General features: G+C 46.3%; 1 protein-coding gene across 1 annotated transcript in view; it reads left to right on the top strand.

Annotated features, from left to right (window-relative positions):
* The window catches only part of CIAPIN1 (cytokine induced apoptosis inhibitor 1), a 114659-nt gene extending 104312 nt beyond the window's left edge, over positions 1-10347 (top strand). Inside the window, exon 9 of the mRNA XM_078670553.1 lies at positions 9707-10347. Within this exon, the coding sequence (XP_078526679.1) occupies positions 9707-9817 (111 nt within the window). The 3' untranslated portion in view covers positions 9818-10347. The remainder of the gene's footprint in view (positions 1-9706) is intronic.
* The last annotated feature ends 5123 nt before the right edge of the window (positions 10348-15470 follow it).

The following is a 15470-nucleotide window of genomic DNA, read 5'->3' as shown; positions in this document are numbered from 1 at the left end:
ACGCTTCGGCTCCGCCTCCCTCCCTCAAGCTTTCGCTTTTCCTAGAAACAAAGGAAATACCACGCTCGGCGGGGACTTAAAACCTCTATGTAAGAGGCAAGCGATGGGGAATGCATGTCATTAAACGCTTGTTCCGAGCGCTTGTTACTTCCTGTATGGGAGAATAGAAAGCTTCCACCTCTCTGCTCCCCATCCCCGTGCAGCTCTGAGAATGGACTGAGCCTCCTCGTGCTACGGGTAGGGTGACCAACTGGCATGGGTCCAAATTCAGGACGGTGAGTGTAAAAATTCAGGACAAAAATTCAGGACAAGGGGTCAAAATTCAGGACACAACTTCGGGACAAAAGCTAAGTTTTACAGACACATCAGAGGAGGTCGCACAATAGTATATAATTAAGCCCATCTATATCCAAACATATTCAACCATGTGCAATCCTATCCACCATGTATCCTTCCATCCATCATTTCACTCATCCAACCCTCCATCCACCCTTTCACTCATCCATCCAGCCTTTTGGCCTGTCCCACATCCAGCCATCCTTTCACTTACTCATCCATCCACCCAGTCACTCATCCTTCCACCCATTCACCCTTTCAGTCATCCATCCATCCATTCTCTCTCCATCAACCCTTTCACATAGCCATCCTTCCACCCATCCATCTACTCATCCACTCATGAATCCATCCATTGACCCTATCAGTTATCCATCCACCCTCGCACTCCTTCACTCATCTATCTAACCTTTTGCCATCTACCCTCCCTTTTACTCACTCACTCACTCATCCATCTTTACATCCGCCCTTTCACTCATCCGTCCATGCATTCACCCTTTCACTTATCATTTCATCAATCCATCCATCATTTCACTCATCCGTCCACCCATTCACTCGCCCATCATCCACCCTTTCACTCATCCATTCACTCTTTTACCCATCCATCTACCCTTCCACCCATAACATCTATCTTTTTTACCGTTTGTCTTATCCATTCTTCCACACACTCATTCATCCATGCTTTCTCTCATTATCCATCCATTCAACCTCTCATTCATCCATTCACCCTTTCACTAATCTATCCAGCCATCCACCCATCCCTTCACTTACTCACCCACCTTTTCATTTTAATTATGAACTGAGCCTTTATCTGCAGAGTTGGAGACAGAAGAGTTCCATCAAGAACGTCACCCTTGCTCTGGTTCCTAAAGCAAGGGGTGGGGCGGGGAAGGGTTCATTATGCCCTTCACATAGGGAATCTGAGTCATGCATGATGCACAGTGCCAGACTATGAGGTGACTGACATGGTTTTGTTTCCAGTGGGAAGCCTTTGACCCCAGTGGAATGAAATAAACGTATCATTTGGCATGTGCAACCATGCACACAGTGCACCATAAAGACCCCGTCTCACCTTTTATTTTTCACAATAACCAATATAAAAAATGATTACACAAGAGACTGGACAAACAAAGCTTTACTAACACAACGCATCAGTCAAAAGTCCACAACTGTATGGAAAGGATACTGCCATTCTAAAGAATTACAGTGCACCACAAATGGTAGAAGGGTGCAAAGGCTGGTAGCAGAACTGGTCAATACATGGACATGTTCCAGGGCGCGAGACGATTTCAAGAGCAAACTAAATACACAGCAAAATCCTCATCACTGCTTGACCTGGCTCCATTCTGTTCTTGTAAACATTCAAACCTGGTTGGCTCAGAATAAAATATTCTAGTAGGGTGGCATACTCAAAACCTTCACAATGTACTATAAGTCCTCAACATTCAGTGAAATGTTAGGAAAGAAGAGATAATCAATAACTCTTTTTCGATTCACAAATTATGGCGAAACCAATCTTCATTCAATAGTTGAATGCTTTATTCAATGGACTCAGTGTATTAATAAAAAATAAAAAAACAGGAATCAGCCTTGCTAACACGTTTTGTTCCTTACAGAAACTTTATCATGATAAAATCTATTGTTGAAGGGCCAAAAACACATATCACATGGCAGTTTCTAGACATTTGAACGATCATTCCTTTGAGTCTCATCAGCATCTGTCATTTTTCTAGAGGTGAGAATAAGTGCAGGAACCACTGGATTAGATCCGTTCACTGCAGAGGATTAAACCCGAGATGCCCAAAAAAATTACAAGTTTATTCAGCAATGTGTGCATTTAGATAAATTAAGGGGGCACTCTATTGGGCATCACGCTACCGTGATTGTTGCTGACTGCTCTCTCTCCCCGGGGTGTTGTGTTTGCTGCTGCCCCCTCGATCCACTGGGTGCTGTGCTTGCTGCTGCCCCTCTTTTCACCTGGGGTGCCCATTATACCAGGCTGTCCCGGGCTCCCCGACTAAGATAACCTCTCCGCGATGCCCTTTGGTAAACGCGCTCGCCTGCAGATTACAGGGCTGAATACCCAGGCAGCTCTTGCACCAGCCTTTAAATTACATGTCTGCCGGGTAGCGCCACAGGTCCAGACTGCTCCTGTGGGGGAGAGTGAGCTTGGAGAGGCGACTGCCTTTGGCTCAGAGCTCCCCACGCACAGAACCAATATCGGGGCTTGCCCCTCACACAACCTAAGCCGAGCGTGCTGATGGTGCTAGCCTGCTCAAAGAAACTAGGACGTGCTGATTAATAAAAGAGCAATTTGAATCAAAGAACAAGCTCTTGATATGTATTCTTTTCAGTTAAGGCCAATATGCCAGTAAAGACATTTTTGAATAAAATCATGGATAGAATTCTACATATTTGCATAATAAAACGTTGTCGTTGCATCCCTCAGGCGCAAGCCGTGATCGGCCGTAAATGTTCATTTAAAGAGAAGACTGTTGGCTTTAAAGAGCAAGAAATCCATGCTGTCAAACTTTCAGTGGCGCCTTGACAGCACGCGCTTGACAGGACTCCTGTGTACCTGCCCACCCCCAGTCCACGCACAGTCTGGGCACCCGCTGCCGTCTGCTTCATGTTGCCCTTGACAGGCGGATGACAGTACACGCTGCTGTCCAGATGTATTCAGGGAACACGGATATTTGTGATAAATGAGGGGCACCTGTCTGTCAGTGGCACATTGCGCCGGGATGGCGAGGCAGGTGGGCAGAGCGGCCAGTTATTCCCACAATATTTTATGGCATTTTGGGGAATATATATTCTGTCTCTTAAAGGCGTCTCGGCATCAAACGTTTTCTAGCTGTGCTCTCAACGGTATGCCAATCCTATTAATCACGGAGGCCGACCCCTGGAGCTGAATGCGGACTGGCATGCTAATAGGAGGCAGGGCGTTTAAAGGGAAATCTTCACCGCTGGCTCTGTGGCATGGAAAAAGCTTTAACCTTGTGTTGACAAAGAACCGGTGGAAAAAAAACTGCCACACGGTTTGAATCAAGCATGCATGGTAGCTGCTGTTCTCTGGCATAGCTGTGGGGTTGTCGTGCAGTGTCCTTGCATCTTGGTTGCATCACGCGGGTCAGGGCGATGCTGTTGTTTCTGGGGCTAAGGTTTGCGAGCTGGAACGTGACCTAACTCCATCCCCCCCCCCTTATCTAAAATATCTGACATTGGGAGTAAATAACTGTGCTGACGTCAGCGGCAAACCGGTGTGCATGCCGAGTTTGATTTTCCCCAGCGCCTACATCCTAAATATGTATGACCAAGGGCAATCGGCATTCAAACTGGTGGTTTAAACACGATTGCAGTAGGCACCGGGGTGGCCGAGCTCTCCTGCCACCATTTCAATCCTGAAGTGTCTCCATGCGTAATAGGAAGAGGGGGTCCTGCGAGGGGCAGTGTCGGCTGTGGTAGGTAATCTACTTCTACTTTTTAATGTTATTTGCTTTCCAAGTTATAAATTGTGGCCTACAAGTTCTCCAATACAAGTAAAACCAAACATTGTCAAAGCCAGGCTCTGTGTGTGTGTGTGTGTGTGTGTGTCTGGGGGTGTGTGTGTGTGTGTGTATGTGTGTGTGCCTCTGTGTGTGTGTGTGTGTGTGTGGCTCTGTGTAGCTCTGTGTGTGTGGCTCTGTGACTCTTTACTACTCACTCTTTACTACTCGCTCTTTACTACTCGCTCTTTACTACTCTCTTCTACTCACTCTACTACTCTCTACTCACTCTTTACTATTCACTCTAGTCCTCTCCACAACTCACTACTATTAACTCTATTAATCACTCTATTACTCTCTAGTACTCGCTCTACTACTCTACTACACACTCTCTACTCCTCTACTACGCACTCTCTACTACTCACTATTACTCACTCTACTACTAGGTCTCGCATTTGCGAGAGATTAAGCTATTGGCATTGTAAATGACAATTCCATTTATTTATCTGTTTTCAAAACCAACACATAAATAACAATTTTGTCATTTACAATGCCAATAGCTCTAACTTTTGCAAAGGCGAGACCGTTGCATTGTAAATATATAAATATTAAATTAATAAACAACTGTTAAGTTCATCTCCAAATTAGAGAGACAGCGCCACCATGTGGCAGAGTGCCACTAGCACCAGCGTTGACCATTAAGTGCCGGTGTTGAGCACTGGAAACCACCAGCTCAAATTAAGCACTGGTTGTGGTCCATGTGCCAACAGGCTCAGCACTTCTGGACATGACTAGAACCTCAGGACATCTTCCTGGCCATACAACATCTAGTTGGATCTCTAAACGCCCGGAGGGATGCATTCAGTTGGCTGTGCCTTGCGGACCACAAATCACATCAACATCCAGGGGTGGTTCACGGTCTTATCCACAAATCAGGAAGAATCATGGCTAGATCTATTCTCAACAGCAGAGAACACATAATGTCAGTGCTTTTGTGTGTTGGAGTTTCCAAAGCGACTCTCACTCACACTGATCTCGTTTCTACTCTGAGTCCTCAAAAAGATAAGGACCGACCAGGCCCAAGACATCCTAGTGGCTCTGGATTGGACATGGAAAGTTTGGTGTCCCGAACTCCTAGGCATGAGCCTCTGTCACCTTCAAGAGGATCTCCTGTTGCAGCAGCAGGGCCGGGTCCTGTATCCCAACCTACGCATGCTCCATCTTCATGCTTGAAGATTGATCACCGACAGCTGGAGGGTTTTGAACTTCCTCCTGCGGTTTTCGACTTTGTTCTGGCAGCCATTTGTTCCTCGATGAAATCTGTATACACCTGCTGTTGGGATAAGTTTGTGGCTTGGTGTTCAGAAAAGTATGTTAACGCTTTTCCTGCTAAACTGCTTGGGGTGTTACTGTGTGTGTTATGATGGGCCCAGCAAGGCCGTGGTGGGGGCACTGTTGAGGGGTATTTGTCGGTTATATCAGAATTTCTGCAGTTGCTGGATCAGCCCTCCCTATTTAAGCTACTTGTTGTAGCTCGTTTCTTGAAAAGTTTGCAGCACATATTTCTGCCTTCTCTCTCCGTTATGCCCCAGTGGGATTTATATTTGGTTTTGACCTATCTGATGTGTTCTCCTTTGAACCCATTCATAGTTGTCCTCTCGTGCTTTTGAATTTTAAAACGGTCTTTTAGATGGTCATTACATGGTCCCAGAAATTGAGAGCGCTTTAAGTCCTCTTGGTTCACCCATCGCATAGTACCCTCTATGAAATGAAATGAAATGTGGCATTTATAAAGCGCGAGCTGTCGCTCCCAAAGGAGCCTCCTGGTGCCATACAGTGAGGAGTTATGGCCTAGATGAAGGCAAGACAGGATTCGTCACATATTCCATAAATCCAGGTCTTTAAAGCTTTCCTGAACTGTATTTCTGATACCATCGTTCTCAATTTGTAAGGCCTAAAATTCCAAGCTTTTGCACCTAATACCGTAACAGTCTTCCCTCCCCTGGTTTTAAAACCAGGCAGTTTAAGAGGGTTATCAGATGTAGATCCAAGTATCCTCAATGTGGTGTATGGTGTGAATCTCGTAGAGAGATATTCTGGTCCAATTTGGCGGGTCGCTCTGAAGGTAATGACCAAGAGTTTGAATAGAATTCTCTTGTGTAGCGGAAGCCAATGGAGAGTTTTCAGAGCCTCTGATGCCGATGACCTGCGTGGAAGTTTAAAAACCAGTCTAGCAGCTGCGTGTTGTACTATCTGTAATCTCTTCAAAGTTGAATTATTAACCTCTGCTAAAAGGCTATTACAGTAGTCTAGGCGTGAGAGTATTAACGCCACAGCCACTGTCTTCCTTGCGGCAAGTGGGATCAAGTCAAATAATTTTTTCATGGTTTTAATTAGGCCAAAGCAAGTGCCCACCACCTTAAGGGAATGGTGTTTGAAAGTAAGAGAGGCGTCGAACCACACCCCCAGATTTTTGGCCACCTCCACAGTGGCTGGGGGAGCTGCTGCCTCTTCCGGCCACCAATCCTTCGGTTGAAAGGGATTATCTTTTCCGATCAACAGTATTTCTGTCTTGTCCGTATTACAACAGAGATGGTTGTTTTTCATCCATGTGAGAACCGCCGTGAGACAGGCTTTAAAATTTTCTCACGGGACAGCATCGGCTGTAATCGAATCTGCTAAAAAAGTGTATTTACTGTTTCCTCAAGCTTGTTAGAAATTGTGTTCAGAATTCCACAAGCTACCCTTTCTTGCCTGATATGTTCCTGTCCTAAAGTGTACTTGTCATGTGTTTATGTAGGCTGCAGGATTGTGTCCCACTGTATTGATGTGTTTATACTTTTGGTTTTGAAATTTTTGAATGATTAAATTGACTGTCCGGCTGGACACTCTTAATATACCAGTGATTGGAGTCTATATTTATCCTGATGACCATGCTGTTCTTTTTAAGGACCATTGTTGTAATACTAAACTGTTACCCAAGGTCCTTATCTGCCTTTCGGTTTCCCTTGTGTTTTTGAAAGTATAAGTCCGTATTTCAGCATCCCCTACTGTAACTAAACTGCGGTTCCAGCCTCACCACTGCACTGGTGTCTTACCCAGCAGTCTTGTGCATGGTGTTCTGTGGAGCGAGGATGGGTCTGATCATGCTTGGCTCCAGGATAGTTAGAGAATTTCAAATAATACTTCTTGAAAATATAGTTGCAGAAGCTAACTGCTACTATTCTTCCGCCTTTCTACAATATTGAACACATAAGGTCCTCTCCCTTTGTAACCATAGTTCATCAAAGCGTTCCTAAGCACTGCAAGTGTCAGAGAAAGGAAATGTCCCTCCCCTGATTTATGATTGTGAGCTTAAGAAAAAGATGGTAATCAAGGGTACATTTATTAGCTGCATCATTCAAACAAGGTAGCCTACTTTCTACACCCTCCACTTGCACCACACCCTCTAGTAAATGCACAGTGTCTTTGCTAGCATTCAACTAGGGATGTGTCACATGTAACATTAAAAATACATATAGATGCCGTGCTACCCATTTCAAAAGGAACAGGGGTGTTTTTTAGACCGAAAAACCATGTGTTGTGCGAAGGCCACAAGAACATCAGTCTGAACAATATTCAAGATGAGGCGGAAGTTCCTCTTATAAGAGGTGAGAAAGCATGGCTCGCATCCATCGCTGTGCTTTATGGCAACCTGATGGCAACGGCGTAGACTGTTGCACATACAGTAATTGAAATAGAAACTAAACTGTTGAATCTCACTGATAGAGTGGTGGGTTTGGAACAGGCACTTACAACATCAGGAATGGTCACTTGGGAGTACCGCAAGACCAATGTAGACTCCTCCTTGGCAGAGCTCCATGAACTGAGGAGATGCATAAAGGTTCTTATGGTAGCGCTGGACACCAGGGTGGAAACCCTGAACAGCATCCGTAGAGGAGCCTGGATGCTGGCCTTACCCGTGGTGAGGGAGGCGCCATTGGTGAGCCCTTTAGTGATCTGTGCAGACACTTTGCAGATTCAGCCGGAGTCTTAGATTCAGGACCTGCTGCATTCAATGAAGAAGCAGATCATTCAGGACTTTGTAATTGCCATTGGCCTCCATGAAGGGTCAAAGGTCCCGTCAAGCCCATGTGGGATGATATTGGTGGTCCTACGTTCACCTGGACGAAGCAAATGGATTAAGAGGGGCAGTCTGGAAGAGGGACCTGCACAGGGGAGGGGGGAGCAAACGCTCACTCCATTGCACCCCTCACTCACACTACATCCACTCACTCACACCACAGCCTTTAAAATGGTGCCTGCACTCACATACCTCCTACTCAAAGCAGGTGGTAAATAAATGTAAGTGGATTTAGGCCTATTATTTTCACCGGCACAGCAGAATTGGACCAAGTGTTGGCAGGTCAGTGTGACCCCATTTTTGGCAAGATAACTTGTAGATTCAGGGATACAGTCTGGGATTGGAGATTCCAGCTCTGTGATATCCCCACATTTAAATCCATGGAAGTTGTAACAAAGACCTGAGTGAACCTCATGTCTATGAATAGCAAAGTGACTATAGCAAGTAACTCACTTTTTTCTAATCTGTTTTGAGATACTGAATTAATGCTGGGAAGCAATTTTATGCTGGGCATAGTTTTCAGAAAATAAAAATAAATTTGTAGTAATTGCTCCTGCACAACAAGAGGGTGGTTAGGCACACTGATCATAGTGGCGGCTCTACCGCTAAGGCAGAGGAGCGTCGCCTCACTGCTTTTAAGTAGTGTAACTAAAGGAAAAGTAAAATGATACTAACTGATGGTTAATATCATTTTATTTTTTCCTGCTGCTTTGCTGCTAGGGCGGGCGGCGCTGCTCTGCTCTCAGAGCAGGGCAAGAGAGAAGTGGTTTACTCACTCAAAGTGCGCATAAATGCTCGGCCCGGCCAAACAGTCATGCACACTTTGCTTTTTCTCCAAGCAGGCTGTATTACAGCCTGAATGGAGAACATGCCCAGGATCCCATTCCCTGGCTGAGCACCGAACCACGGCGCCCAGACCAATCACAAAGCTGCATTGGAGCGTTGTAATTGGTCTGGGGAGCCTGGCTGCTTCCTGGTTTGTGTTCTGGCGGAGTCCTGACGCAGAGGAGAGACTTGAGAGACGCGGCTGCGATAAGGTAAGTTTTATTATTATTATTATTTTACATCCAAACACCCTCCCTCCCGCCTCACCCCGCCTTTCCGTGCCAGTCACCACTGAGTGATCAAGTGCAGAATTAATGTGCACGAGTATTCCAGTTAAGTTACTTATGATCTTTGCTTCCAAGAACACGTGGTCACTAAAAGGCTGCCCCAAGTCATTAAAACATTTTTATTTCTTTGTGAGAACTACTGGGGTCCACCTTAGATCATCTGTTTGAGAAAGGTGTCGAGAAGTTTTTCAGACAAATGGTTGGTTTCTCAAGTTCCCCTTTGCAGTTCGGGGGGATCTTGATCTGTTACGTGTTATGTTCAAATAAATGAGTTGCATTTACTCTGTTACCCTTCTGTCTACAAATGTAATGCATTCATGCATAATCCAAAAAATAAGATCAGTTCATAAAAAATTACAAATATTCAGATTATTATAATGCTTTGTTAAGCAATACAGACGCCACAGGCAAAATCGTCTCGGAAATATCCACTGTCCCTTTTCTAGAAAATTGAAGTAGATAATGAAATGCAAAGTCTTCATCAGATGTCGGTCACTCGAAGAAACATTACGAGGCCGCCTCAGACTAGAGGGTGGCCAGTGCAGTTGCATTCTGCTACAGAGCGTGCATCTGGGTGAACCATTTATTATTCCTTGCACCGATTCTTGTGCAAAACATTTTTCAATAATTTGGCTTTTTCTCTCTCATTTTAGTGTTACCTTGGGGATGCCTTCCGCTGTGCCAGCTGCCCATATCTAGGGATGCCAGCCTTCAAACCTGGAGAGAAAATACTCTTGAACCCAACTCAGCTTCAAGACGCATAGATGTGATTAGGTCAAGAAGAATGTAGGAAAACTGCACAGACTCTTTTAACAATGGATGCCTCCACCAGAGCAAGACACTGCTTTTCCATATTATGACTGTGCAACTGTGCAGCCATTGAGATGGCCCTTCAATGTGTAACAGCAGCCATGTAGAAAGGGAGTGCTCTTTTTGGAGGCACACTACTAGTACCTGCCTGCGCATTTTGCTGCTACCACATCTAAACATGCTCCTCTACAGGTGAACCCTGCACCAGCTCAGGGCATTAGGTTTCTCTCAATGACTATTTAAAAATACAGAAACTCAACAAGGCCCCCTTGCCAACACCAAAGGCATTCCATTTGTGATGATGACATTTGTTTTTTTCTGCTGTCTGAATTACTTGTGGTAAGAGAGAACCGGGATTTAGTAGACTCCAACTTGTCCTTATCCACAGTACTTCCCACACACTGGAACAATCCGATGGCAAACACCTACCTACTGGCTGCAATGATGTTGATACATTCTGATTAAAACATTTTCTGCATGTGAATTGTGCTTTTTCTCATTTTCTGGTACCAGTGAAATTTGCATCTCTTTACTCACTTGCTCCGCCTGTTTAAATCTGATCTTCATCTGTAATTTTGTATTTGGTTTGTCCTTGGTGACAGATGCTTTTATTTTGAAAGGCAATTTCTGTAGTGCTTTGGTTCATCCGTCGATTTGATTCTGATTAGGTCTGATCCAATTGTGTGTTCAACTTTCATTTATTTATTCTTTGTTTAGGTTTAGGCCAGGAGCCTTACTCTTTTCTTTTCCCTCCATCTTCCTAATTTCTCAACGCTCCCTTTTCACTACAACATGCATTTTCTAAATAACCAGCACCCTCCCCGTTCCATCCTTTTTAAAACTTTTTGTACCGGGGGGAGACCGAGAGGGGCACTACAAGAAGGACTTCCCGGTATAGGATGCCGTTCTAGCTACTCCCATGATTTGTAGTCGGCTTTTGTTGAGGCATGGAGCCAATAGAGTTCTAACGGAGCTCAACTTGTTAGGTATGGGTATCTGGGAAATGACCCAAGAGGCACTTAAGTAAATCAGCCAAATTCCATGGGGTTAATGAGTAAAGCTGGTATTAATGGTAGGAAGGTCCCAGCCATGAGCGATCTCCCTGCCCATTAAGCCATGGTGTAGAGGGTTTGCCTATTATTGGGAGAGATTGAATCCCCCATTGTAGGAGATCTAGAGGTGAATGTCAATAGCAAGTCTTCTGTTACGGATATAGGAGTCCAAGACAAGCAAAGTGCTGCTGCTTGAAAACAATTTGATTGAACAAAGTTGGTTTTAAGCTGCTGTGCTTACATGCTGCACCTCCCACTCCTAGTGGGGAAGAGATCCCTCCTGGCGATGAACGAGCTAAGAGGAGTACGCCTAAACCACAACACAGGGCTGACTCTGAGAATGCACCTATCCAGGTAACCATACTGAATGCTATAGTCGGTGGGAGGAGAGGGTGATGAGAATCCTGAGGCAGAGACCTTGTTTATCGTTTGGTCCTTACCAGAGCTACTTGAGCTGTTTGCTATTTGTATGCAGTTACGGAAAGAGTTTAGTGCAATAGTTGTGAGTTGTCCTCCTCCAGTGGGCCTTGAAGATTGCCAAGGAGCAGGTATCCTCTAGAGTGGCCATCAAATGAAGTGTGGATTTGAAAGACTGGCTTCTGTACATGGCGCTAGCTGATTCAGAACCTGGAGCCAGCAAGAGGCTGGTAATCCCTCAGCTGCTCAGATCGTTGGTGGGCAATAGGTGTGCCCTTACGTGTGCCACTGGGTATCATAAAGACTAAGGACAGGTTATCACCTTCACTGTACTTGCCAGAAACGGACTGGAATATGAAAAGGTTTTGCCTGCATGGCTCATGAAACCTGTAACACGGCTGTTGATCAGTCCACTGCACCATTGGTCCCCTTGCCTGTGTTAGACGTGCCACCTTGAGCAATATATCCTATCCTATCCTAGACACAGCGAGGAACACAAAGGCTTTACCATTTCCCACTGCAAATTGAACTTGAGGTTTCCAACTAACCATGTCAACAGATTATGATGCCTCCAGAACCATGAATGTTGGCGTTTTAGTATAGTGGTTGTAGGAAGGTGCCCCCTTTTTGACATGGCCCCCCCATTTTTTTGCCTGGTATTTAATACAACTTAGACTGATGTACACTGGGTTCCTGCTAACCTGGTTCCCCTGTGCCAGTGTTTTTCAAAAACAAGGTAACTGTGTAGTTGCAACTATACTATTACTATAATGTAACTTAAACCTTTGTTTTTTTCCCAGTGAATTTCTAGTTTTTTAATGTATGCTAAGACCTTATTACTGTATCTAAGTATACAGTCACCTTAACGTTTGCTTTTTTTCTCTGAATGTCAGATTTTTTATTTATGTAAGTTAAGATCTCATTACTATACCGAACTAGGGGCCTCATTAGGATGGCGGTGAATCCGCATCCTCCGGGCCGGCGGAAGCCACCGCCAGCCCGGAGGATGCGGATTCACCACCGCGGCCACATCAAACACCCACCGCCAGATTAGGATGGCGGTGGGAATGTGGTGGGACCAGCGGCGGACGGCAGGTTCGTCCGCCGCTGCTCCGCGGGTTTTGCCGGAGCATTTGGTGGCGGTGTCTGCAAGACACCGTCAGCCAAATTAGGAAGCATGAGTAAACATGCTTTTCCGCGGCGGTTTTTCCGCCGTGGAGAAGCATGTGGACCTTTGCTTCTGGGGGGCCCTTGCGGGCCCCCAGGGTAAAGGGGGGGTGGGGATGCACATGGAGGGTACCTATGGTACCCCCCTGCATTTGCATGCACAAAGCGGCAGGCACCGCACGGTGCCTGCCGCTTTGTGCATGTAAATGTGAAACATGCTTTTTTAACCTTGCGGCGGGTGCTGCTTCAAGCCGCACCCGCCGCAAGGTTAAAGATCCAGGATGTGACCGCCAGGGTGGCGGTCACATCCTAATTTGCATGGAGGGACCGCCGCTGCCCATGCGGACGGTCCCTCTTCCACGGGGGTGGCGTACGGACGCAGGTCCGCCCGCCATCCAAATGATTTACAGCAAGGGGTGGTGATGGACAGAGTCTCTGAATTAAGCAGAGTACTCTCACCCAGTCAAGAGATCAGGGCTAGATCCAACACCGTTTTTTAGCTCATTGCACCATCCCAGTTTCAGAACCTGGCCGTATGCAAATTAGTCTGTCCCTGGCCCAGTGCATCATGGGAACAGGGCAGACCAGACTACAAAAGCCAATTCTTACACTAGGAAGGAAACAAGCTTCCGGGGACCGGTTTCTGGCATTTCAGCCGTCTTCGGCCCGGCTTGCTTGAATCCTGATGGTGCAATGAGCAAGGGACTCACATCTGAGTATACCCTTCCACGCTTAGGGTGGACAAAATTATTTACAGCAAGGGGTGGTGATGGACAGAGTCTCTGAATTAAGCAGAGTACTCTCACCCAGTCAAGAGATCAGGGCTAGATCCAACACCGTTTTTTAGCTCATTGCACCATCCCAGTTTCAGAACCTGGCCGTATGCAAATTAGTCTGTCCCTGGCCCAGTGCATCATGGGAACAGGGCAGACCAGACTACAAAAGCCAATTCTTACACTAGGAAGGAAACAAGCTTCCGGGGACCGGTTTCTGGCATTTCAGCCGTCTTCGGCCCGGCTTGCTTGAATCCTGATGGTGCAATGAGCAAGGGACTCACATCTGAGTATACCCTTCCACGCTTAGGGTGGACAAAATTATTTACAGCAAGGGGTGGTGATGGACAGAGTCTCTGAATTAAGCAGAGTACTCTCACCCAGTCAAGAGATCAGGGCTAGATCCAACACCGTTTTTTAGCTCATTGCACCATCCCAGTTTCAGAACCTGGCCGTATGCAAATTAGTCTGTCCCTGGCCCAGTGCATCATGGGAACAGGGCAGACCAGACTACAAAAGCCAATTCTTACACTAGGAAGGAAACAAGCTTCCGGGGACCGGTTTCTGGCATTTCAGCCGTCTTCGGCCCGGCTTGCTTGAATCCTGATGGTGCAATGAGCAAGGGACTCACATCTGAGTATACCCTTCCACGCTTAGGGTGGACAAAATTATTTACAGCAAGGGGTGGTGATGGACAGAGTCTCTGAATTAAGCAGAGTACTCTCACCCAGTCAAGAGATCAGGGCTAGATCCAACACCGTTTTTTAGCTCATTGCACCATCCCAGTTTCAGAACCTGGCCGTATGCAAATTAGTCTGTCCCTGGCCCAGTGCATCATGGGAACAGGGCAGACCAGACTACAAAAGCCAATTCTTACACTAGGAAGGAAACAAGCTTCCGGGGACCGGTTTCTGGCATTTCAGCCGTCTTCGGCCCGGCTTGCTTGAATCCTGATGGTGCAATGAGCAAGGGACTCACATCTGAGTATACCCTTCCACGCTTAGGGTGGACAAAATTATTTACAGCAAGGGGTGGTGATGGACAGAGTCTCTGAATTAAGCAGAGTACTCTCACCCAGTCAAGAGATCAGGGCTAGATCCAACACCGTTTTTTAGCTCATTGCACCATCCCAGTTTCAGAACCTGGCCGTATGCAAATTAGTCTGTCCCTGGCCCAGTGCATCATGGGAACAGGGCAGACCAGACTACAAAAGCCAATTCTTACACTAGGAAGGAAACAAGCTTCCGGGGACCGGTTTCTGGCATTTCAGCCGTCTTCGGCCCGGCTTGCTTGAATCCTGATGGTGCAATGAGCAAGGGACTCACATCTGAGTATACCCTTCCACGCTTAGGGTGGACAAAATTATTTACAGCAAGGGGTGGTGATGGACAGAGTCTCTGAATTAAGCAGAGTACTCTCACCCAGTCAAGAGATCAGGGCTAGATCCAACACCGTTTTTTAGCTCATTGCACCATCCCAGTTTCAGAACCTGGCCGTATGCAAATTAGTCTGTCCCTGGCCCAGTGCATCATGGGAACAGGGCAGACCAGACTACAAAAGCCAATTCTTACACTAGGAAGGAAACAAGCTTCCGGGGACCGGTTTCTGGCATTTCAGCCGTCTTCGGCCCGGCTTGCTTGAATCCTGATGGTGCAATGAGCAAGGGACTCACATCTGAGTATACCCTTCCACGCTTAGGGTGGACAAAATTATTTACAGCAAGGGGTGGTGATGGACAGAGTCTCTGAATTAAGCAGAGTACTCTCACCCAGTCAAGAGATCAGGGCTAGATCCAACACCGTTTTTTAGCTCATTGCACCATCCCAGTTTCAGAACCTGGCCGTATGCAAATTAGTCTGTCCCTGGCCCAGTGCATCATGGGAACAGGGCAGACCAGACTACAAAAGCCAATTCTTACACTAGGAAGGAAACAAGCTTCCGGGGACCGGTTTCTGGCATTTCAGCCGTCTTCGGCCCGGCTTGCTTGAATCCTGATGGTGCAATGAGCAAGGGACTCACATCTGAGTATACCCTTCCACGCTTAGGGTGGACAAAATTATTTACAGCAAGGGGTGGTGATGGACAGAGTCTCTGAATTAAGCAGAGTACTCTCACCCAGTCAAGAGATCAGGGCTAGATCCAACACCGTTTTTTAGCTCATTGCACCATCCCAGTTTCAGAACCTGGCCTTATGCAAA

Source organism: Lissotriton helveticus, chromosome 12 (genome assembly GCF_964261635.1).
Source record: "Lissotriton helveticus chromosome 12, aLisHel1.1, whole genome shotgun sequence".
NCBI classification, from domain to species: Eukaryota; Metazoa; Chordata; class Amphibia; order Caudata; family Salamandridae; genus Lissotriton; species Lissotriton helveticus.
This window is presented reverse-complemented; position numbering and strand designations above follow the sequence as displayed.